The sequence below is a fragment of the Gigantopelta aegis genome, chromosome 6 (genome assembly GCF_016097555.1).
Source record: "Gigantopelta aegis isolate Gae_Host chromosome 6, Gae_host_genome, whole genome shotgun sequence".
Taxonomy (NCBI): domain Eukaryota; kingdom Metazoa; phylum Mollusca; class Gastropoda; order Neomphalida; family Peltospiridae; genus Gigantopelta; species Gigantopelta aegis.
In genome coordinates, this window is record NC_054704.1 from 57,836,666 (window position 1) to 57,861,507 (window position 24,842).

At 33.5% G+C, this 24,842-nt stretch overlaps 2 protein-coding genes across 3 annotated transcripts in view; one reads left to right on the forward strand and one right to left on the reverse strand.

Moving 5' to 3' along the window:
* Window positions 1-4,933, reverse strand: part of LOC121376330 (pumilio homolog 3-like) — a 43,920-nt gene extending 38,987 nt beyond the window's left edge. The window contains exons 1-2 of one of the 2 annotated variants that reach the window (XM_041504175.1): window positions 4,772-4,933; window positions 19-634 (exon numbers count right to left, since the gene is read on the reverse strand). In XM_041504175.1, the coding sequence (XP_041360109.1) occupies window positions 19-591 (573 nt within the window). In that variant the 5' untranslated portion in view covers window positions 592-634; window positions 4,772-4,933. Of the gene's footprint in view, window positions 1-18; window positions 635-4,658; window positions 4,679-4,771 lie in introns of those variants that run through there. The other variant, XM_041504176.1, reaches the window with a different exon arrangement.
* Window positions 4,934-7,896: 2,963 nt separating this feature from the next.
* LOC121374206 (GTP:AMP phosphotransferase AK3, mitochondrial-like) lies at window positions 7,897-23,299 on the forward strand. The gene is made up of 5 exons (XM_041501194.1): window positions 7,897-8,104; window positions 12,940-13,059; window positions 14,453-14,625; window positions 17,285-17,403; window positions 18,087-23,299. The coding sequence occupies exons 1-5, from the start codon at window positions 7,960-7,962 to the stop codon at window positions 18,199-18,201; spliced, it is 672 nt and encodes a 223-aa protein (XP_041357128.1). The 5' UTR covers window positions 7,897-7,959; the 3' UTR covers window positions 18,202-23,299.
* Window positions 23,300-24,842: the final 1,543 nt, after the last annotated feature.

Here is a 24,842-nt window from a genome sequence, read left to right on the forward strand (position 1 = left end):
CTTCTGAAACATAGTTACCTTGATGGACTTCTTTCTCTGGAGAGGTTTTGTGGGTGTCACTAATTTGTCCTCCTTGTGCTCAGCCTCCTCCCCCTCCATATCCTCCTTGATGACTGTCCGGGACAGTTTCTTGGCATGGAATGATTTCTCCGCTCCATCTGGCTCCCCTCTCGCTTTCGACACGGCATTCTCCCAGGTCTCATCAGACGGCTTCGCTTTCGCTTTCTTGAAGTGGTTCAGTGTTGTGTGCATAGTGACATCTGAATAAGGAGCAATAGAACTGATCTGACTCAGAGTATCAGGAGTCGTCGTGTCCAAGCTGCTGTTGCTTTCAAGAGATCTGTTCAAGGCTTTAGATTTTTGGGCAAGGTATTTTCCTTCAAAGTCATCAAAATTGTCATATGTTTGTTTCTTCTTTCGTAAGGTATCCATCGTATCGGCTGGTGGCAAACTCAGTTTTTTCTTTTTGTTTGACATTAAACTATTGCCTTCTGGATTGGAACGCATGCTTCTGTTCCTACTGACTTTTGAATGCATAATTCTCAATTTTCTTCTCAAAAGTGGTGTATTTGTTTCATCAAAATAGTCCATATCCAAGAAGCACCATTAGTTACCATAAACTGAAGTTGACCAGCTATAAAACAAAATTAGGTTAACAATACAATTAAATATTTGTAAAAATCATTAACATGTATGTACAACCAAGTAATACTGTATACTTTTGAACAAATAACTAATGAAGGAAGGAAATGGTTTATTTAAGGGCGCACTCAACACATTTTATTTACAGTTATATGGCGTCGGACATATGGTTAAGGATCACACAGATATTGAGGAAGGAAACCCACTGTCGTCACTTCATGGGCTAGTCTTTTCGATTAGCAGCAAAGGATCTTTTATATGCACCATCCTATAGACAGGATAGCACATACCACGGCCTTTGATGTACCAGTCATGGTGCACTGGCTGGAGTGAGAAAAAAATGACTAATGATGGCAATATTATACTGTAAAGAAAGATAACTTTATTGAAAAATATATAATGGTTTTCGTGTCAAAACTGCTGTCTTCCTGTTAGTCTAAGCTATTTTTTTAGTGAAAGCTGATTAATATTAATGAAGCTGATCATGAACCTTTTGGAATATTTTGTTCGAAAGATTGTTTGAACTATTAATTCCAGTGACCAGATTGCAGAATAAACAGAGGCAACAGGTGCTTAGTATTGTTTACAATGTGGCTATTAGTGATTATTATTTTAATTAAGTGGACTGTTGTCCTAGCGTGTGAAATCAGTTTGTCTTTTCGTCACATTTTATAACCAAAAACATAAAGTTATCAAAATTAAATTGGCAAATGAACTCATTTCAGTAGAAACATTGGGATAATTTAACAATAAAAACTTGCAATACATTCCCCAAAATTAAAAAAAATTGTGTCATTTTCTGACCCCTTTATAAGTCGACACCCCACACCGACTACCCCCCAGTTATAAACTCATATTTATTTTGATGAAAAAAATTTGACTTATGAGTGAAGATACACGGTATTACAGTTTAAGGCTCACAAACCAAATTAGTGATTTTAAAATGTAGGTACTTTGTTAAATTTATCCATTTCATGATATTACAAGTTGAGTTGAAAAAAAATTGACAAGTCTTTCAATTTATGTTATATTTTAGAAATAAAATAAATAATTTATACATTAAAACTTTTGCAAACATAAATGGTAACATTCTCGTAACTGGCGTGATATCACACAGCCTAGTTACCGATCATCTGGATCTTTGGGGGTGAAGCAAAGCCTTGGTGGGAAAGACGTCTGAACATTCCAGCATGCATGCTAATAGTTTCGGTGAGCATAAGCATTCACGTCTAAAGCATATCAATATTTATAAACAGGCAGTTGTTATTCAAATACTTATCTTTTTATTAGTATTTCTACATTTCACGTGAGCACTAAACTGGCCGGTAAGTAGCCAAGTTTACTGCATGTGTGTCAAAAAATGTAGCATACATCAGCAGTAAATATTGTTAACCACGTAACCTATTTCAGTGGGCGATACGTTTAGTGGTATAGCTTAAATTGAATAATCAGTCAGTAAAACGTTATCAAATTAAAAAAAAAAAAATTAAAAAAAAAAAAGTCTGGTTATCAAGATTCAGTTTAAACTGGCTTCAAAAGCGTACCATACATTCAAATCTGTGCATGTTCGAAACATAGTGGTTTATCGAGACTAGTCTGGTCTGGGCCAAGCGGTGGTTGACCCATTTCTATGAACCAAAAGGAACATAGTTGTTCAGTTCTTACATAATAACAATAGACAATAATTTAGTGTGCCAAATTTAGTAACACATCAAACATTTCTATGTTAGTTCACTGATATTATGTTCCTAACCTTGAATTATTTTCTCTTTTTAATCAATAAATCTTTTTGTCAGTTGTGGAAATGTGCTTCAGTAATATCCATACAAACATTGAACCAATGCACAAAATACATCGGCAAAAATATCCCATGCGCTGTTTACAAATATAGACTAACATATTATATACAGTTAGTAGCATATGACACAAAATTCTATACAGTAACACTGTTGATAAAATTCTTCTCTGAAACTGTTTAGAATCGGAGGATTCTCATGAACTGCTTCCAATGGGAATCCACATGGATTCTTGTGAAAAAAGCCAAATTTTTAGCCTTGACATTTTCAGTCTTTTATCGAAACATGTATATTGTTCGACAAAACATGCACTTATAATAATTTATAAAAAATATTTAAAATATTTTAAGGCAAATTACAAAATGGAGCCCTCGAGAAACAATGTTAACACTAACGGACAACATTTTAGGATTTCAAATAAATATAACAATTGTGATGTCTTGTAATCGTATTATAAGTTGAGCAAATGAATGGTTATAATGGTAAAATTGTTTGGTTAAAAAATGTAAGCTGCATTCAGTTTTTTAATAAATATATAAACAGATATCCAGAAAGATATTTATATGTTAAATCATACAAAGGACTATATATTTTTGGCAAGTATCTGTAAAGAGTTTTTTGCCAGCAGACGTCGTGACAAGCATGTAACTTCAATAACCAGATACCAGTACAGCTGAGAACAGACAAATAGTTTTTAAAATTAAATTTTCTTTCAAATTACAGTCTTTGAAAATCATAGAAAAAAAGTATTAGGAAATGTGCATGTTTATGAGTGGGTAAGTTCAATCTTACTTTCTTTGCTCATTTTAACTTTATTTTCACGAACATTTCTGTGAATTTGACAGACATTTGTTTACTTCCCCATGCAAAAGTAAAATTCTTAAAAAATATTCAAATGTATACATGTACTATTGCGCACAAACAACACAACCACCAAAACAGGAACCTCACAGAAACAGGGCAACGAACGATAATACTACAGGGCTCAAACTTAATGGCGGCAACGATGGCAATTGCTGTCGGTGACATATATACTGCTGTCAGTATCCATTTGTATGTTTGATACACACAACTGTGTTCTCGCTGCTCCATTTAAGCGGGGCAGCCCGCCCCGCTACTGCATTTTGCCGCCTTCATTTCACGTTCTCCGCCCTCCTTTATTTTTCTGCACCCCTCTTTATTTTCCAGCACCATACTATATTTTACAGCACCTATCTCCGCTATTTCCAAATGCACACTTTTTTCCACGCATAAAAAAACAACGATTAGTCTGCACACTGGACATCATGGAAACAAGTCATGTTGTGTAGGAAAAAGCAAACATCTTTATTGTTTTGCGTATATCTTGAAATCTTTATTAAAAATAATATTAAAACTTTGATCGGTTCAGCAAAACCGGAACTGCCCGTGAATGTCAGACTGATAACATCTTCGGTTCAATTAACAGACTAGTCCGCTTGTATTTCGTATTTAAAAAAATTGAACTTTTTTGTAGGCAAAATAAGGAGTATATATGTCTTTCCACAAAGTCTACCAACACACAACAATATGGTAACCAAGCTCCCTCCCCCGCCATTTTTTTTTTTTTTTTGCTTTTCGTTTATTGTTTTTTGTTGGATGGTTTTAAGGGTATGTATTTGTCGCAACTTCGTCTCAAAAACACCAGGTTCCTTTAAATGTTAGCTTATAAATGCTAGTAATCCATGATTCCATTTATAATAAATTCTTGTTTATTGAAGTTTATTGACATAAAATGAAGAAATTTGACATGTACATGCAGAAAAATAACCTTTTAGTCGGGTATTTGCTGCAAAAGTCAGTTTTAAAAAATGCTATTGGCATACTCAAAATTGCCGTCGGTGTTTTTTCAATTGCTGTGCATGCTACAGTTTTTGACACACGTGCTGCGTTGTGCAGTGATCTTTGCTATATAGCGGTCAGTTTAGTGTTCATTTGAAGCGTAGAAATACTAATAATAAGGTAGCTATTTGAATAGCAACTGTCTGTGTATAAATATTGATATGATTTAGAATCGAATGCTTATGCTCACCGAAACTGGTCCACCCATGATACCGTGTAGTTTTACAAAATATTGATTTCAAGTGAAATTATGGTAAGTTATGCTATATTTATTGTGTACGATTCTACGAAGCCAAAAAATGGGTGCAAAAAGTGACAGTCGTCGACCTTAGCTCTCCAACGTCAGAGTTCTATGGCTACCTTACAAAAGAAAAAGAAAAAAAAGATCAACATGTGATGCGTCTTCACTGCTTCAGCTTCTCAGCCTTGCCTTCTGGCTTTAAAAATCTGGCACCAAACTTGAAACTAATTACCGATCTTCGCTGGCCATGCAGTGCTATTCTTTCCTTTATGATTCGTTCATCAGTTATGTTCGTTTAATTTAACCAGAAAGTTATTCAGTTGCAAGACAGACTGTGCATAATTCCACTATTCTAGATACAAACAACGATTAAAAACAAAACCACGTTTTTAGCGGGGCGGATACGACTTGATTTATGGTAACTATTATTAGCTATTTGTCCTAGCCCGAGTACGAAAGCTAGACGGATATTTGGACGGTTATAATAGCTCTCTGCCGTCAGAGATAACTGTATAGCGAAAAGAACAGATCTTTATTTACCTCAAGGCCACAAACCGGTAGCATCATAAGATTGTATCCATATAATACACACACACACACACACACACACACACACACACACACACACACACACGTCAAGATTGCAAGTTATATCTCTATATGAATATAAATAAATATACATTAAAAAAAATTCAATAACAGAAAATCAAGCAAAATAAAATAGGTTTTCAAGACGAAAAGTTACTATTTATAATGTTAATAAATAAACACAGTTTTTAAGAGTACAGACAAGTTTGCAGTTGAAGAGTTCTTTCATTTTAATGACGTTAGGTCTCACAAAATAATAAACCCCCCTGCTCAAGGCGAAACAAAATTTCATATCCCCCCCAGACCCCCCGCCACGGGCTTCGCGCCTGCGGCGCTCGCGGTGTCGGGCTTCGCCAGACAACCTCGACCCCCCCCCCCCTGCAAAAATTCCTGCGCACGCCCCTGGCATCCCATGCATTGTTATAACCAAGTCTGTAAAGGATGTCTCATATATATATAATCCATTTATATTCTGCGCCATATTAGAAGTCGAGCCCAAAAACAAACCATTCTACAGTATATAATCAAGTACAGTTTTCTTCCAAATTCGCCATATAACATAAAACCAGGGGTATATTTTTCTAACAGGAGCTAAATATTTTTAAAATTGTATTTATATGTTAAATGTATATATTATTCATGTTTCATAATTTAGCCCTATACATACCGTGTAGTCCTGTAATTAAATGCACCGGTTTTTCGCATGCTCGTATTTGTTCGACTCCGAATATTCTTTTTTCCCATTTCAACTGATTTTCTTGCTTATATCCAATGAAGGTTCAAGCACGCTGTCCTGGGCACACATAGGCCTATTAGCTCTGTCCAGGGCAGTGGATTAATTGTTAATTGTAATTGTTAATTGTAATTGTTAGTGGTTAATGAGAGAGAAGAGGGTGTAGTGGTCTTACACATATCCATTGAGTCATTAAAACTCGCTCGGGGTGGGAGCCGTTACCGGGCTGTGAATCCTGTACCTACCAGTCTTATCATTATGTCCGATGGTTTAACCACGACGCCACAAGGGTCACCCGAAATATGCCAAAAACCCGGTTTTTGGCATATTTACAATCAAAAAACCTCACAAAAACCATAATTATGCCAAAATCGTATCCATTAAGGGTTTTTTATATACTTTATTGGCAGTTTATCAATATTATATGATTTACAATTTATATGAAGCACAAATGTTGTCAGTCCTAAACATATGCATACGTCCGTTTCCGCCTTGTTTATAAAATGCGGTTTTTGGCATATTTACAATCAAAAAACCTTTTCGCAATCAAAAAACCTCACAAAAACCATAATTATGCAAAAATCGTATTCAATAAGGGTTTTTTTATATACTTTATTGACAATTTATCAATATTATATGATTTACAATTTATATGAAGCACAAATATTGTTGTCAGTCCTAAACATATGCATACGTCCGTTTCCGCCTTGTTTGTAAAATGCGGTACAGGACTGATTTTAGGGTCCGACTATTAATCCCCAGGATACCCAAAAATACACCAAGACACCACACGTTTTTGTATTGGTGTACTCCCTGGGTGTATTGATATGCTGTTTATATTAGTTTTATTAGTAAACGTTAACAGAATATAAATATAAACCTTTATACAAATGAATACCTTTGGAATGACCGTTGGCCTATTATATTACAAAGTTCATTTGGCCATTTGAAGAAATAATTACATTTGTAATTACAAAGGCAAAACTTGTGATGTGTGAAATAAATGATTGGCTAGTTATTATTTCACATCTACATTAACAATAATAATGAAAAAAAAGGTGCTGTATTGGCCATCTTTTTTTTCTCTTGAATATAATAGTATTCAACAAATAAAAAAGCTGTTACACCCCTGCACCGCGGTGAGGTTCAGCACTTGCAGGGGAAGGGCTTCTTTAGGAAATTTCGTAATATATGCCTACATTTATTAATAAAACCCAAATAACATTGTACATAACTGTATGTCTGTATACAAATCGTCCAATAACTCTTTGTCAGTTAACATATAAATAATGTTTACTCATAAATAATTGGACCCAGTATAAATGAATGTAATTAAGTATAAACGTTTCTCTATGCTAAGACGATAATGAAACATCATTCGCTACACATTGTACATGACGATTGTATTACTAGCCTAATATGTTAAAAAACGTGTGTGTAACGTTGACTATTGAACAGTCGAATTGATAAAGTGAGTAATGTCATAATTAATTAATTAATTAATTGCCAGTGCAGACACTGAGGAATTTATTGTCGGCTTAATTGAATCAATGGATGGACTTTATTAATGATATCACTGACACATTCCTATAACATACATGATAGAGCTATTTTCCTGACATATTTTCATTTATTAGTTCCAGACTTACTGACACATATAACAGGCATTTATTTTTAATTATAAATGCATACATTTATTACTCTGGTATAAATAAATATAGTTAACTATAAAACATTATTTAAATTTAAAGATAATCATAATAGAGGTATTGAGACATACAGATATGTTTAATGTATAATGTAATGTAATTAGGCACGATGTCACACGTCCAACGAACAAATAGTTACTTCAATTTTGCGGCATTAAATTAAACCAAAATATACAGTGGAAACAAACAACTAGTTTCATTTAACAATTACTGAAATATAATTGAATAATAAGATATTTATAATATGTAACATATCAAATTTATTGCGTTTCTTATTTTACGACAATCGTAAATATAATGTCCTCCATGAGAAAATGAATTATCGACCCTGACAACACGTTCTTTCTTCACTCATTACTGACACTTCATTTGTGTTGATGTTATGCAATCATGATATCAAAAGCACTAAAGATGATAATAATGGGACCCCCTGGTTCTGGGAAGGGCACTATTTCACATAGGATTGTAAAAGATTTTGGCATGACCCATATATCCAGTGGTGATTTGCTAAGAAAACAGATCCATGATAAAACAGGTACACTCATGTCACATTAGTCTGCGTTGCACAATAGTCTGCACATGTTACATTACGTCTTGAAACAAGTGTTGCGGTATGTTTGTAAACAAACATTAATTTAATTCATAAAACAATTGTTAAAGGGATATACCCTAGTTTTTAAACACTAAGACATTTTTTTTTTACTATTGGAGCCGTTTTTTGATAATTGAAATCATACTTTACTTAGATTTAATTTTTTAGATTATCCATTTCCGTACATTCGAAGTGTTTTTGGTCATTCTGTTGTTTTTAATATCACAAAATGCATTTCTCATATTTTAAAAACGAACACGCGTCTCAGAAGTAACAGTTATGGAGTCCAGTTTTAGTCTATTTTTAGAGGGTATTTCACTATTTCAAAGTCAGAGACTCGTGTTTCAGTCAATTGAAACTTTATCCAAATGTGCTAAAGGTCTGTAGATTAACTAAACTTAGTGTGCATTTTCATGGGCTGAAACTAGGGTCTGTCCCTTTAAAACAACACATCTTGATTGTGAATATCAATCCTCAATGTCCCTAACTGTATTGTTAATATTATGCTTCTAACTTCGTTCAGTTTGTTTTCTCGTGCACAATATGCACAATCAACATCCGATTTGTTGTGCCCAATGGGCTATTTCTCGTTCCAGCCAGTGCTCCACAACTGGTATAATTGAGGCTGTGGTATGTACTATCCTGTCTGTGGGATGGTGCATATAAAGGATCCCATGCTGCTAATCTGAAAGAATAGCCCATGAAGTGGCAACAGCGGGTTTCCTCTCTCAATATCTGCGTGGTCCTTAACCATATGTCTGACACCATATAACCTCAAATAAAATGTGTTTAGTGCATCGTTAAATAAAACATTTCCATCATCCTTCCGATTTGTTGTTGTTTGCTTTTCATTTAGCTGTGAGGTTTTTCTTCACAGTTCGTGAAATTTTTTATTAACAATTTAGACAAGTATCTTAATACAAAACTTTACAAACTCCTAAAACTTGTGCATCTCATATAATAACAAAACACTAAATATGCCTTTTTTCATACCATGGCTCATTATTTATTTCTGAGCCTATTTATTTCTAAATTGCACACAAAAACAATGTTAAATTTTGTTGATTTCCAAAACACTTACTTTTCTTACGTGAAACCAAACTGAAATTATTTACCAAAAATCATTTTTGTATGAGGATGGGATGGATTATAGACTGTATTAGTGAGGTATTACCAGGGCAGGCCAAAGAAGCGTTAAGCAAAATGGTTATAAATATAATTAATGAATTGTGACCATCAACAGAAATAATTGAACAATACAATGACAAGAAATAGTGTTCAGATTTGATATCAGTGATGAATTAAGAAATCCATGCAGGACTAGCTCTGGCACTCGCCAAATTGCGAATTTTAAAAACAATTGGCAAATTTTATTTTAATTTGGCGAAAGAATTTCATTCATTCATTAATATTTTGTTACAAAATAACTGGGTATTTATAAAATTTGGAAGTTTAATAGATACTATGGTGAAATTTTCTGCCGACTCGGAGCTAGCCCTGCCATATAATTTGTAAAACTTATTTTGATCTGTAAAATTGTATTGTTGTCAACTGTAAAACAATTTTTTCCATTACAGCATTAGTTCAAAGTAATTTAGCGTTGCATCAAATAATTACTTGTGATTAACACAAATTTTTAAGCAACCTAGATAGCAAAATATATTATGGTTCGAATGTTAACCCATTTTAGTTGCACTATCTGTTAATTTGAAAACATCATTTAAGTATTGACGTTAGGACACGAAATGGACCAGAATGTAATATATACATTGTGCGTCTAAGGTGTAAATACTTTGTTTTTCATATATTAAATATTTAGTAAACAGGTTGTTAGATGATGAGTTAAAAAAATTGTCAGATTCCTTGTGTAAAAATAAATGTTTGATTGTTTTAAATTATCGTCAAATACAAAATGTTTTTTGCAAATCATTTTGAAACATTCCATAAATGTTTGTTTGTCATATTATTTTGTTTGTTCATGTATGAATAGACCACAATATGTGGCAAAACACATTTATACTGTTCATGTATTTATAAATAAACCGATTGGAAGAAAACAAATTGTCTCACCCACATTGCATATGCCAATCCATGTTTTTTTCTGGCCAAAATCCTATTTAAAAAGGTCAATGCATTCTTGTTTTACAAGGTAATGTATCGAATGTATTTTCTAAAAGTATATCAAGTCAATCCCGATCATACAGTATTTACGAAAGTAAGATTAATTAGCATTTTTCTACATTCATTGCAGATCTGTTGCCCATTTACTCCGATTTTCGTTTTTTTTAAGATTTCACTTTCATTAAAGGTAGGGTCAACTCAAACAAGAGCCTTATGTGTTGGAAAGATGCATACCCGGACCACCAACACATACTGACACTTTAACAAATGAATAACACGTAATTTTAGAGTTAATAAAAAAACATGATTATTCCTGCTAACTGGGGGCAGCCATTTTGTTTAGTTTTTGTGACGTCCGGTGGTATAGCTTGGGGTGAAGTGACGTCAGCTCCGTCCCATCTTCTCTATGCACAGTGTAAACAAACGCGCTAATAATTTACGACAAGGCCCTTCACTTTCATCAACCTGACTTGTAAAACAACATAAATGACTTTATAGTATAATAAACTATTTAACTAAATATATTTCAGGTTACATCAATAGAATGAAATGGAGTTATAGTATTTTTCTGTTTTTTTAAAATCCAAAGAAAAAAATGCATACTATTAGGCCTATTGGTAGGGCACGTTCGAGCAAAAACTACCACTCACGATACCCAAGTGATACTTTTCTTTTCTTTGGGACGACAACATAACAACATAAATGACTTGATAGTATAATAAACTATTTAACTAAATATATTTCAATTTGCATCAATAGAACGAAATGGAGTTATAGTATTTTAAACGACCACTCACGACACCCAAGTGATAATTTTCTTTTCTTTGGGACTACGTAATTGGTCAGTTTTGTGATTTTAGATGGGAAAGTCTACTTAAACAAGGGTTTTACAGAATTACTTACAGTAATAACGCAGGGCGGCTGGTAATGTCCATCACGAATAGAGGGGTATCCGTGCGGTTATAACACAATACCCTGTGATCTTAATAAAAGAGGCACATCTTTTTAGTGTGTCTAGACACAGTGTGCGAGTGCGAATAATTTTTACATGCTCATATACTACTAGAGTTTCTAGCATGTCCATCCCGGGGCCTGTCTCTGGATAGCCAGAGCAATTAGTAAAAAAGTTATAATTTAAAAAAAAGGAAAAAAAGTTGCACACCAAAAATAAAACGAATTGACTGCTCGGTCGAATATTTATATAATTTGGAGCATTTTAGAAGGACAGTCCAAAAATAAAGAAGAGAAAGAAGAGACTATTTAATAATATTAAAAAAGAAAGTAATTTCGACAAACTTTTGAACGAATGGCCGTCATACGAGTCACGAAAAAACAAAGTCAACATAGTTAGACGGAGAAATGACGTGGAGGCAAGGAATCTCGCTAAAAAAAGAATCCAACCTGGTGGTGCAGACTGTCGAAACGAGAAGTGTTCCAGCATTCAATCAGTTCCAATGGCCGCATACATCCTAGTAGAAAACTTCACTTCGCTGACAAAAACAACGAAGTAAAGGATCCCCAAGTCGAGCCGCGAAAGCATGTGCAGTGTGCACAAGCAAAATAAACACTTCTTACCACGTCGAGCTGCAGACTGGGAATGAGACACAGTGTCTGGGGACCGTCTAAATATACACCTGCCAATCAGGAACCACAGGTACAGGCCACGGAAAGAAAAGACCAGTTAACCAAGAAAACACTCCAATTATTATTTCAGTACATGGGTTAATTTATGTACAAAACATAACACAGTTATTTCAACACTTTGACAATGGTGGTTTATATTGTATTGAAAAATAATATATCATTGTTACTGGCTAATTGGGATGGCTATTATTATAGAACATTGCGATGCATCCGCAAATATCAGGTATGTTTTGTTTCTTCAGTTCGAAGACTAATTCCTGATGTGACACGTTAGGTATTACGTAACCACCAGCTCGCCAGAGGGCGTATTCACTAGGATGGTACAAAATGGCTGCGCCCGTTCTATATAATAGCTGTCACATTTAACCGTTTTATTAATTAACTATAAGATTATACTTGTTGATATTAAGCAATAATGTGCATTATATATGGTTGAATATGCATACCAGGCCAAATGCCTTAATTGTCCCATCCTTTAAGAACCACACAGATATAGAGAGGAAACCCGCTGTCACCACTTCATGGGCTACTCGTTTTGATTAACAGCAAGGGATCTTTTATATGCACCATCCCACAGACAGGATAACACATACCACGGCCTTTGATATACCAGTCGTGGTGCACTGGCTGGAGCGAGAAATAGCCTAATGGGCCCACTGATGGGTATCGATCCCAAACTGACCGCACATCAAGCAAATGATTTACCACTGGGCTACATCCCGCCCCTGGTTTCTTCACTTCATTCCACTAAACTGGCAGTGATTGAAGGAATGTAAACCGGGCTGTATCACCATATATTGATAAATACAACAAAGAGCATATAGATTTACTAGTTACTATAGTAAGTTGTTGCATCCGAGTATCAAAATTGAATGTCGGAAAACAAATATTAATATAATGTCGGAAACAAAAAGTTAAATTTGAAATTCAAGCAGTGAGGTAGAAAATGTTACCCATTTTTATGCAGACAAATCTGTAACAGATTGTTATCATTTTGGGGGTTTTGTTTTCAGTTGCTGGTCTTGCTGCTAAAAAATTCATTGATCAAGGTCAGTTGGTGCCAGATGACGTTATGGTGGAATTGATTGTGAATGAATTGCAACCAATCAAGAGTCCTAACTGGTTGCTTGATGGTATGTCTCACTGACAAAGCTACTTGTTTATTTAGATTCACAATGGCTGTACAGAGAACATTTTGTTCAGTACTGCGTCACGATTCACAACACAAGTTTCATAGATAGCTACACAATTTTAAAACATTAAACAGTAGGTGCTAATCAATTTTCAATTGAGTAGAATATTGTTAATCAAGATTTTGAAAACCAAATGTTCCCTAGTGTGACACCACTTTTATTTCAATCTTTGTCGTTGTCAGACTTGCCTGCTTGTAGTAACTTACATATTCTGTCAGGTGGATCTTTTTAACAATATACTAATTCAAATAGCAAATATTTAAAGGAGCTTGTGCTACAGGCCTCCGAAAATTGTGAGAACAGTTGTTTCTTTTGTGTGATCATAAATCTAATTTTGCATAATCTATATTTTGTTTTATCAAAATTTAGGGCACTATTTACATGAATCTTACAGGTCATGCCAAAAGGTTACCTGAATTTATATTTGCATGCTTCCCATAAATAGGTGACACAGATTTTCAATTCTTGAGAGGCCAATGCCATCGTACATGTTTAAAATATCTACACGTACATTTTGTTGCAGACTTGAAGGTAATATTATTAACACAACCCTAATAATTAAGAAAATGGCCACAGAAAAAAATGTTATCGAGAAATAATCTTCTTGCATTTTTCTACAGAGGTTTTGCAGTTAATGTGTAAGAGGAATTAATTTGTCAGCATGACCAAATTAATTTTTTTTATTAACAAAAGTGATATAGAAAATTGAAAGTTCCAAGGCAAAATAAGTGCTATGGAAAATTGAAAACACTAGCAATCTCTGTGGCATTGCTGATTGCCGTGGTTAATTATCAGGATTGTAAAAAATATTATTTCACTTCATGTAGATGCACCTGGTAAAAAAGTACAAAATGTTTGAAAATTCATTAATAAGTATATTTTTTGTTTTTGTGTGAGGGTTTTTGATAAATAACTTTTATTCTGGAAATAACAAAAATGGCCATTTTGTAATATTTTGTTTTGTATATACCTGTGTGTGTGTAGAATGTACATTTTACCAGTAATGTAGGGCATAAAAAAAACTTTAATAAAATACAAAACTTTACTTTCAGGGATGACCTTGTAAAGGAGTTTGTCAAGTACATCCTGAATTCCATTTAAAATAAACATTTTCCCACTTAATTGTTGCTAGAAGTCCTATTCAATCTTTATTTTCACTGTGTAAACAGTCCTTTTAGTATGGTTGTCAAAGATAACACCTATTTTTTGTGAAGTTACTGAAAATGTACTCCTTTGACAAGTGTGCTATAAAATATATTGTTGTGAACATTAAACATGTCTGTGTGTAACAGAGTTGTTAACTATTTTTGACTGTAGCTTGTATTGCTTACAGGATTTCCACGAACAGTGCCGCAAGCTATGGCTCTGTTTAAGAAGGAACCTGTTGATGTTGTTATCAACCTAAATGTCCCCTTTGATGTTATCATCCATAGAATAGAAGGAAGGTGGACACACATGGGCAGTGGTAGAATATACCACACAGAATTTAATCCTCCCAAAGTTAAGGTACTCGGCACGTGTTTAGTCAGAAGCACCAGAGTTGTTTTCATATAAAAGCATTATAATTTTGAAACCATATTACGATTTTAAACAAATAATCACCTGTTTCAAAGTTATAAGAAATTAAGTTGTTAGTAATTTCACATTGAATAATACTGGTACGTTATTCTTTAAATATATTTTTAACAACATGATATACCAGGACAACGTAAAATGCCATATAATCATTACAAAATTAGTGACTTGTTTTGAAAATAATTTTAAAAAGAATGCATAAAAACATAAAATTATTTTTGGTTTGTGCCTGCCAAAATGTCCTAAATAAATTAATTTGTGCAGTGTTTAGGCAGTGTAAACTAATTTCTGCTGCTGAAACCTTTTCAATGAACTAAAACATTTCTTGTAGGTTTTTGCCTAAATTGCCAATTTTGGCAACTCTATGTGTTTCTGTTCAACCTGGCATTTATAGTAGTTGATAATACATGTTTTCTTCTTCCTAACCTCGCATTTGACATACCTCTTTGACATCCTTCTTCATAATAATAGATACCTTATACAACACCATAATGAGCAATATATAGAGGCTATGTCATGTTTTTTTTTTGTTTTTTTTTTATCAAATATGATTTTTATGTCAACGAATTGAAAAGCAGTAAGTGAAAATATGGTTTTCACACATCACAAGTTGACATAAAAATTGTATTCGCGAAAAACACCATGAAATGGTCTATTTATTATATACACCTTTCTTGATTTTCCCCAATATCTTTTTGCTGTTTGTTAATATCTTTTGCTTATCCTATTGAAAACATATAACGCCATGATATATTTGTTTTGTTAATAATACTGCTGTGCAAACATACCTGATAAAGCTATCCTTCCAAAAACAAACTGAATTGAACGTCAACTTAAACTTTAACTTACACTCAACGACAAGGAACGCACTTTATATCCATTTTTTAGAGGTAAAATTGTTTAAATTACATTTTTTATTTTTTAAATATGATCAGAAAAATTGGTAATCATCAAACTTTAAACATGAAGAAGCAACACTGGCCTCAATTATTAAAACAATAATGTACAAGGGAGACAATTGAATCATGAATTTTTTCACGAAAATATAAATATGATTTCTGTATTTTTACTAAAATACAGAGAATATGACTTTTTACTGAATATCACTTTTATAGTTTCTGTTCAATATATTTCATTGCTATGTATATAATAAATGTGTATCTTAACTCTGCAGTTTGCTGTTCATTAAACATATAACACAAACAACTCATTGGTGGAAAATGGCACAATAATGTCATAAATTCTTTTTCCTACTGCCAGCCACTTGACTAATCAGTGCCAAGTGGCCGGGCTGTGGGATGATGAGAATAATAAAATATGCATACCGTTAATTGAACATTATTTTTTTTATACAAGTCTTTTCATTTAAATATAAAAGAAGAAGATATGTTCCTTTTAAACGAGTCAATGGCTTTGAATCTAGAGAATACTTTCATTATAATCTATGTAAAAATTTATTTGTTCTTTATTTCAAAACTCAAATGTGTGGTATTATTCCACTACTTTGTGTTGTGTTCAGGATTAATAAGTTGCATAAACCATTTACGGGTTACCTAAAAAAAAAAAAAACCTTTACATAACCCTTTTTTTTTTCTCTGTTTTTTGGCATATCCCATCATGGTGTCCTAAATTTAATGCACAAATGAAAATTTGGTTATGCAAAACTAGTGTTGCCTGATGCACAAACAAAACTATAATTCTGACAATTTTCAGAGGTCTGCAGGTTGATTAAAACTGTAGTTGTGTTTGTATTTTGCATTATTATAAAATGATGTTATAATGTTAGGTGAGATTTTAACTTAGGACAGGGAGTGGGATGTAGCTCAAGTGGTAGCGTGTCCGCCTGTGAAGCGGTCGGTCATTGGATCGATCCTTCTCAGTAGACCCATTTGCAGTTTGGGCTATTTTCCATTCCAACCAGTGGTTCATCAAAGGCCGTGGTATGTGCTGTCCTGTCTGTGGGAAAGTACATATAAAAGACCCCTTGCTGCATATTGGAAAGAGTAGCCTATGTGGTGGCAGCGGGTTTCCTCTAAAGAAATATGTCAGAATGACCATATGTTTGACGTCCAATAGCCGATGATAAAATAAAAAATCAATGTGCTATAGAGGTGTCATTAAATAAAACAAACTTTACTTTACTTTTAGGACAGTTCTTTTCTATGTCACTGTGAATACCAAATGCTATTGGTTAAACATGGAATAACCGGTTCCAAAAATGACCCCATGTATAACCTGACTAGTAAACTGTTAAAAGTAGTTATGTCTATTTTTTCAGCCGTATAAATGGTGTCGGACACACCAGACATACAAATTAATTTGGTACATTTGTAATGGTCATAACTTGATAGATTACTAATTTGAACTGGATAACATTCATGACATGATGTTTATTTACAGGCTTGAATCCTGTTATACAGTGAGATATATGACTGGCAAATCTGAATTCAGCAGATGAAATATTTCAGTTTTTAATTCTCATGACATCATTTTAAATGGCAGCTGTATTTATTATTGAAGTAAGTTGTTGAATGCACAGTATTTTAAGGATTTTCATTTTATTTGACAAGATGTTTGTTGTTTCTCGCAGGGTTTTGACGATGAGACTGGAGAGCCACTGATACAACGAGATGATGACAAACCAGAGACTGTGAAGAATAGGCTGCAGCAGTACCAGAATCTCACTGAGCCAGTTTTAAAGCACTTTGAGTGAGCATACATAACATATATCACATGCTATATGCAGTTGTTCTAGTCCATGAGCCAAACCTAGAATCTTTAGAATTGACTACCAAATGAAGGGGCCACAGGGCATTCGATCCTGTTATGTAGCACACCTCGGGTGAATTGACTACCACATGAACGGGCCACAGGGCATTCGATCCTGTGATGTAGCACACCTCGGGTGAATTGACTATCACATGAAGGGGCCACAGGGCATTCGATGCTGTGATGTAGCACACCTCGGGTGAATTGACTACCACATGAAGGGGCCACAGGGCATTCGATCCTGTGATGTAGCACACCTCGGCGGATTGTTCGTCTACTGAGCCACATCTTGACCCTTTCTGATGACAATTTTAAGGCTGACTGCTATAGTTCTAATAAATAGTAATTGGAACCACCAGCATGCATGGACAGTGTTGAATTAATTATTTTTAAATGAATGTGTGCTAGATACATTTTAGCTATTTGACCGTACATCATTTAATGTCCTCATAATCAAATGTTATTATCTCTTAATATTATAACTCGGTTTAAACACTCACAAGATTTTTTTATTATTGATGACTTTTAAAAGTTGTCATATTTCCCCACTGCCTAAAGAAACAAGGAAATTAGTTTTATCAAACCCTATAAGTTTATCTATCAGTTTATTTTTGTCATTGCAGTAAGCTGGGACTTCTGAAGGAATTCACGGGGAAGTATTCCAATGAAATCTGGCCACGAGTGCATGAATTTCTAGCAACAAAAACAGTACCCCATCAATTCACACATTATGATTAGTACTTAGTAAACAGGTTGCCACAGGTGTGTGTGTGTGTGTGAGTCTGTTGTAAGTGTGTCGAGTGTGCACGTGTTTGTGAAAATCTATGTATTACCAATTTTGTTGCCAAATAACCTTTAATTTAACACACGAGTAATAATACTTTCGCATTTGACACATTGACTAATAACACTAATAATTATTTTTTATTTTGTGGTCTCAAACAGAATTGATTTATTTAAATGTGTTGGTTTTGGCCTCCACCCCTCCATTTTAAGCAAATGTTACCAACTTTATCACCCTGTAAAGTTATTAGTTTCATTGGTAATTTAGTGGTTTTTTGTAAGTGCCTTATTTACAAATATTAATTTTAAATTGACATTCTACGATTTGAATTCCATATATATTTTATCTGATATGATAAATTATTAGAGAACCTTGGTATTCTGCACCAATAGAATATTTTTGGAAGTGTTTTAGTTGTAGTAAGCTTTCTATGTGATTAACTTAATGCATAATAATCACTATGCATATAATTTAATATATATTGATTAACTTAATGCATAATAATCACTATGCATATAATTTAAAATATATATATACATTCATATAATCATGTATTAACAATGTTAATTTAAATTCTTAAATTTTGTTGTTAATTTGTTGGTGCTAAATTACAGTACTGTAATCATAATCAGGTAATGTTTTTTATTATTATTTTTTACATTACATTCCTCTTTCAATATTCTTTTTTCCCTGTATGTTTTTGTTTTTTATGATCAAAATAAACCAGATATTGACAAATGACCAAACTTTATATTCAGTCTTTTTTCTCTGGTTTTATTAAAAAATGTTTACATTATTTATAAATAGGCCTACAGAACTGATCCAATAATAAAATGGCTACAGTGGTATCACCATTTTGAATAGATTTCAGTTCATCTTACTTTAATTCAGGAGAAATAATTCTTTGGTGACAGAATAACCAGATTCTTGAGGGGGAGGGGTGTGTGTGCGTTTGTGTTTAAATAACATAATATGCTAAATAAAATACTTTTAAAATTTGCTATATATACTGATATGTCGATGTACAATATCTTTTTATTTTCTGTGGTGTAAGACAATTTCACTATTTTATTATTGGCATTTTTATACCATTTTTTTAAATTCTGTATTATTAATTGAATTGAACGCACAACATCATGAGGTGAACTTGACAAACCAAAGTTTTTCTATAGTTTATAATTATGCTAATCATATTAATCCCCCGGTTATTATATCATAAAGGTATTGACAAATTTATTGTATATACACTATTTTATAGTGATAGTGTTCCATTGGATGAGAGATTAAATAATTGCATTAAGCTATATTTATACAAGGCTTAATTGTGTTGTACATAATTGTAATTTTATCTGGTGTGTGTGTATATTTATACCTGGCTTAATAATGTACACAATTATAATTATATTGTGTGTGTGTGTGTGTGTGTGTGTGTGTGTGTGTGTGTGTGTGTGTGTGTAGTTGAAGTACAATAGCATCTGGCTATGTTCCTGCCAACCTGTATACATGTACAGTTACCTATAAACAATAATTATTGTTTTTCTCTCTCCTTTACTGTTGGCAGACATAGTTTAGTTTAGCATTCCATTCTACAGAGTGACAAAATGTAGCTCAACGATAAAGCACTCCCCTGAGGTGCAGTGGATCACAAAATCAATCAATCTCAATGGACGCAGGTTTTTTCACCCCATCCCAACTGATGTCCCATGAATGACATGTCGAAGGTCTTGGTATGTACTGTCCTGTCTTTGGGAAAGTAATATAAAGATATCTTGCTGCTTTTTTGGTAGTACTGGTAGTCTGTGTGGCAGCAGCTGGTTTTCTCTTCTCCCCCCCCCCCCCCCCACCTCTATATTTCTCTCTTCTTCTTTTTTTATAAACACTACTACAGCACATTGATTAATCAGTTATTAGATGTTAAACATGTAGTCATCAGAGGAAATCGCTATATTTTTGCATATACATTTTCCATGGTCAGGGCAGTACATAATGTAGCCTTTGATATACCAGTCATGGGGCACTAGTTGGAATGGTGGAAAAACTCAATCAGAGAATGGGTCCGCTAAAGCAATACCGGCAAGAGCTAGATCATGCTCCATCTCCGTGTTAAGAATTGAAATGGGGAGGGATATACCTCATTTGGTAGAGCACTTGCCTGAGGTGCTTGGTTTGAAGAACTATATGTTAGACACCAATTAGCCATGGTTTAAAATGTGCTGAGGTGTTTAAACAGATTTCTTTCCCATCTGAAATCTTTAAGTTTTTGTGTTTATGAACTGGGCCAATTGGTTATCTAATTTTCAGTGTTTGGCAACACATGGTACAATTTTAAACACACTTTACCTTTAGTAAAATCCAAGTTTGCAAATAGTAGGATATTGTTATCAATAAAATATTAACTGCTTTCTGCATTATTCCATAGTTATAGTAACTGACCTATTTTCAATCTTCATAGGTTGCAGGTAACAACACTAATTTAATTAAAATCTTTTTAAACTATAGGAAATATTCCTAAAATGCTACATTGACTGGTCCAGGTTTGCAAGGGGTCTGTTAAAGGAGTAATGTAAATCAGGAAATATTAAAGAGTATAAAATAGTAAATCTAGCATAACACTAATATTTCATGATACTAAGTGTAATGGAGAATGTATGAGGTGTAGATTCGTGAAAAATAATTCATAAGTTCTATAGGGGCGAGATAATTATTTTTCACAAATCTACACTTCCTAGTGCATTCTCCAACATAATCCATTATTCGTTTTAAAAAATTACGGGACTGCTAAATAACTTCTATTTTATCTTTTTTAATGAAAATATTGGTTAAAATTGAAAAACATATTTACAAAACTAATAACCCAAAATGGTAGGATCCTTTCGTACCTAACCTGAATGATTCGGCCAAGAAAACCTCAGCAGTGGATAGCTGGCATTTACATGCTAAAAGTGTAATCTCAGATTTCTGATTTCGTTTCCAACAATCTTCGCAGTGTTCTGCCAGAATATATTACTATCACTAGTATCAGGTTTATAAGGCTTAAATTACATTTTCATTTGATGATGCAGATGCTTGGCCTTGTGGGCTAAAGCATTGTACTTGTTTACAATGAATATGTTCTGTCAGTAGTTGTTGAATCCCTGACCTGAACTCATAAAAAGTTCAGATTGCATTGTTTCACAGGTGTTGATTCTTAAAAAATAATCTATATCTAGAATAGTGTGACATCACAGGTATGGATTAAATTTACAGAGACCTACAAGTGACTGTTCTGGAAAAACTGTTGTGCAGTTATTTTGTTGGTGATAAACTGAACACACATCAATGGCTATCTGATATTGATGATAACAATAGTTAATTAGCATGCATATTACTGCAATTTTTTTCTCAATTTAATTGTCTGTAAGCAGTATAATGTCAACATAGATAAAAAGTATTAAGCTTTTTTTTTTTTTTTTAAATGTCCCGATAATGCAGACATCACATATTTGGATTTTAAGATTACTAATATTTTATGATTTACAGTACACAAGTGACTGGGTGAGCTGTAGCATTATTTCAGTTGTACTTTTTACTGATTATAACAATTATACATTAAAAAAAAGTATATTAACTTACTGGGAATACAAATAAATATCACATATCTATTATAGTGATCACAATGTCAAAGTGTTTTTGCCAGATTTGGCTTTTGTTTTTACTTTCTAGTGTTGTTAGTACACAAATGTACATACAAAAGTAGTGCTAATAAAATTTTAACCATGACATTTTGCACTGTATGTGATTACAGGAATTCGATATTCTGCCAGTAACTGATTACACACATTTATATTTTGAGAGTAGCAGACTTGGCGGTTAGGCATATAAATATTTGTATTTTTGTTCTTAATACTGCAATACACGACTTTTGGACTGTCATTACCCCTAATAATAGTTTATATTATACTTTTTAAATATTTTAACAATGTTTATAAATTGCTACTGCTTTTGTACAATCAACTCAATGGTTGAACATGCTTAATACTAATAAATGCACAGTACCAGTCATTATTTGGGCACAAAACTGTAATTAATCCATGTACAGTACATATTGCCATGTTCTTGAAAATATGCCCGACACTTCATGAATAATCTATTTTAAGTTTGACATTTCTATTCCCTCAAACCCAGATTGCTTTTTAAAATATTGTTATAGAGCAGAGTTTAAAAACACAAATTTAACACTGGCAACATTTCCTCACTCTCTCTGCATGCATATGGTATAATATAACACAATAAAAGTGTGCAATCTATTATGGTACTATTTCGACTATACAAATGTTTTTAAACAGGTGTGTTTGTAGAGCTTTAATCAAAAAGTATATAGACAGCAGATAGCTTAGTAAATAGCTTAATACATTACTGTTTGTTTGGTTGTAGGTCATTGGCAATAATGTGATGGGTGGATAGGCCAAAGCAGAATAAAACGTGTCCCTTTGGTACAGACATGAGGTACATGCTCAGTATGCTTTGGTTTTGTTACTGGAAGTTAAGATCGTGACTGCTTGATGATTTGCACAGTGATGCTTTTCATAATCTTTGATACTAATACTGAGAATTCATGAATCTTCACAGATGTATGGCTCAAACTTGTTTGAAAGGACATCAACAAGGGCAGACCCAGAAAGTATTTTAGGGAGGGGACCAAGGGTACTTGGACCCCACTCCTGAAAATAAAGGTTTGGCATAATTCTTTTAAAAAAAGAAGAGATGTATTTTGGGGGGGGGGGGGGGGGGGTTGCGGATGGCCAAACCAATTCCAACCTACCCATAAAGTAATTTATCAAGTGTCTCCCACCCAGCATTACCTTTGACATTGGCCGGTTGTGTATTGAAAATACTATTTCCATTATGATTAATATTTTATTTTAACCAGCATTTAATTAACAGTGACAGTGATTATCAGTATTTAGGGTCTATATTTTATTCAGGTTAATTGACTTATCCTATGATCAACAAAACTATGTTGCTGTTATTTGAGAAATCTATTTTACAATGTTGAATAAATAATCAGATGTTGTTCAGTGTTTGTCATTTGACTTCAGAAGTAAAAGTTAATTTTGTTTAATGACACCACTAGAGCACATTAATTTATTAATCATCAGCTATTGGATGTCAAACATTTGGTAATTTGACATATAGACTTAGAAGAAATCTGCTACATTTTTTAATTAGTAGCAGGGGATCTTTTATATGCACCATCCCATAGACAGGATAGCACATACCACAGCCTTTGATTTACCAGTCATAGTGTACTGGCTAAAGCCAGAAATAGACCAATGAGCCCATCATCGGGTCTTCATAAGAATGGGACATAGTATTAGCAACAGCAGAACAAGATGTACATGTTAATATGCACTATACGTTTCAACAACATACCAATAACATCTTTGCTGTTACTTGAGGTACTTTATAAACACAATGGGTTTTTACCCCTTTTTAGAAACTTCACCTCCCAAAGCTATTGATCAAAGTTGTATCCAGTCAGTCACTGTTTAATGATGCTGTATTCCTAGCACTGAATCTATGATTGATAATGACTGATATGTGCTTTGAAATATGAACTATCTTTTTTGAGGTTTTAGCAAACCCTGAAACAGTATTATAATTCATTCATATGAACCAAACGACAGAAGGTTCATAGATGTGAAACCATATGGCTTAAGAGTTAAAAATAACATTGCCCGACACCTGGGGCAAGTGGAATATGATGGTTGGGCTGATAGGCAAGATCTCACTTGTCCATGTGCAAGTGAACTATTAAAAAATTAAATTCTCAATAAAACGGCATTACTTGTCTGCAACATTCGGTTAAATTTTTTTAACAAGTTTCTATTTATGCGCATCTTGTTACTGTGTGTAATAATCAATGGTCTCCTAACTGATTACGGGAATTGCAGCCGACAGTTTCCAATTGTGTACCAAAAAGTTAAAATTAAAGAGTTGCTTACCTTTGGTCTATACATAGATCATTTTGATCAGACCATGTAATAAATAAGCATATGTCCCAAAATCCCAGAAGTTATTTTAGTGGGAGAAATAAATTGAAGTTGGAGTTGGACAGTTTTAACATATATATCATCAAATATTCAGCTAGCAACATTGCTAATGACAAGAAAACAATGTTATCTAATGCTTGCTTATTTTAATCAACAGTTATTAATTAACATCACATGTTCAACATGTATAAACACAAAGATCTGAAGTTTGTTATTCAAACTTTGTTTGACCAAAGTAATAAAAACTGGCCAAAAATTAAGCGTTTTTTTTTTCACAGTGTGTTAATTTCAATACATATTTTATGCCCGTTTGGGGCCGATATCTGTAGATATACATGTAGGTTATGCTCTATGGTCATCTGAGACTGCACTGTAGGCAAGACATAGATGTACAGATCATGGGTGGGGAAAAATAAAATTGTCAATCGGTCCCACTTGATGTCATCACTACTGGGAGGGGTTGGGGGAGGAAAGGAATAAAAAAAATAAAAAAATAAAAACATTTAAAAGATGATATTTGCCAAATAGTTTTTAAAAAATCATAGTGACATTTGTATAATTTT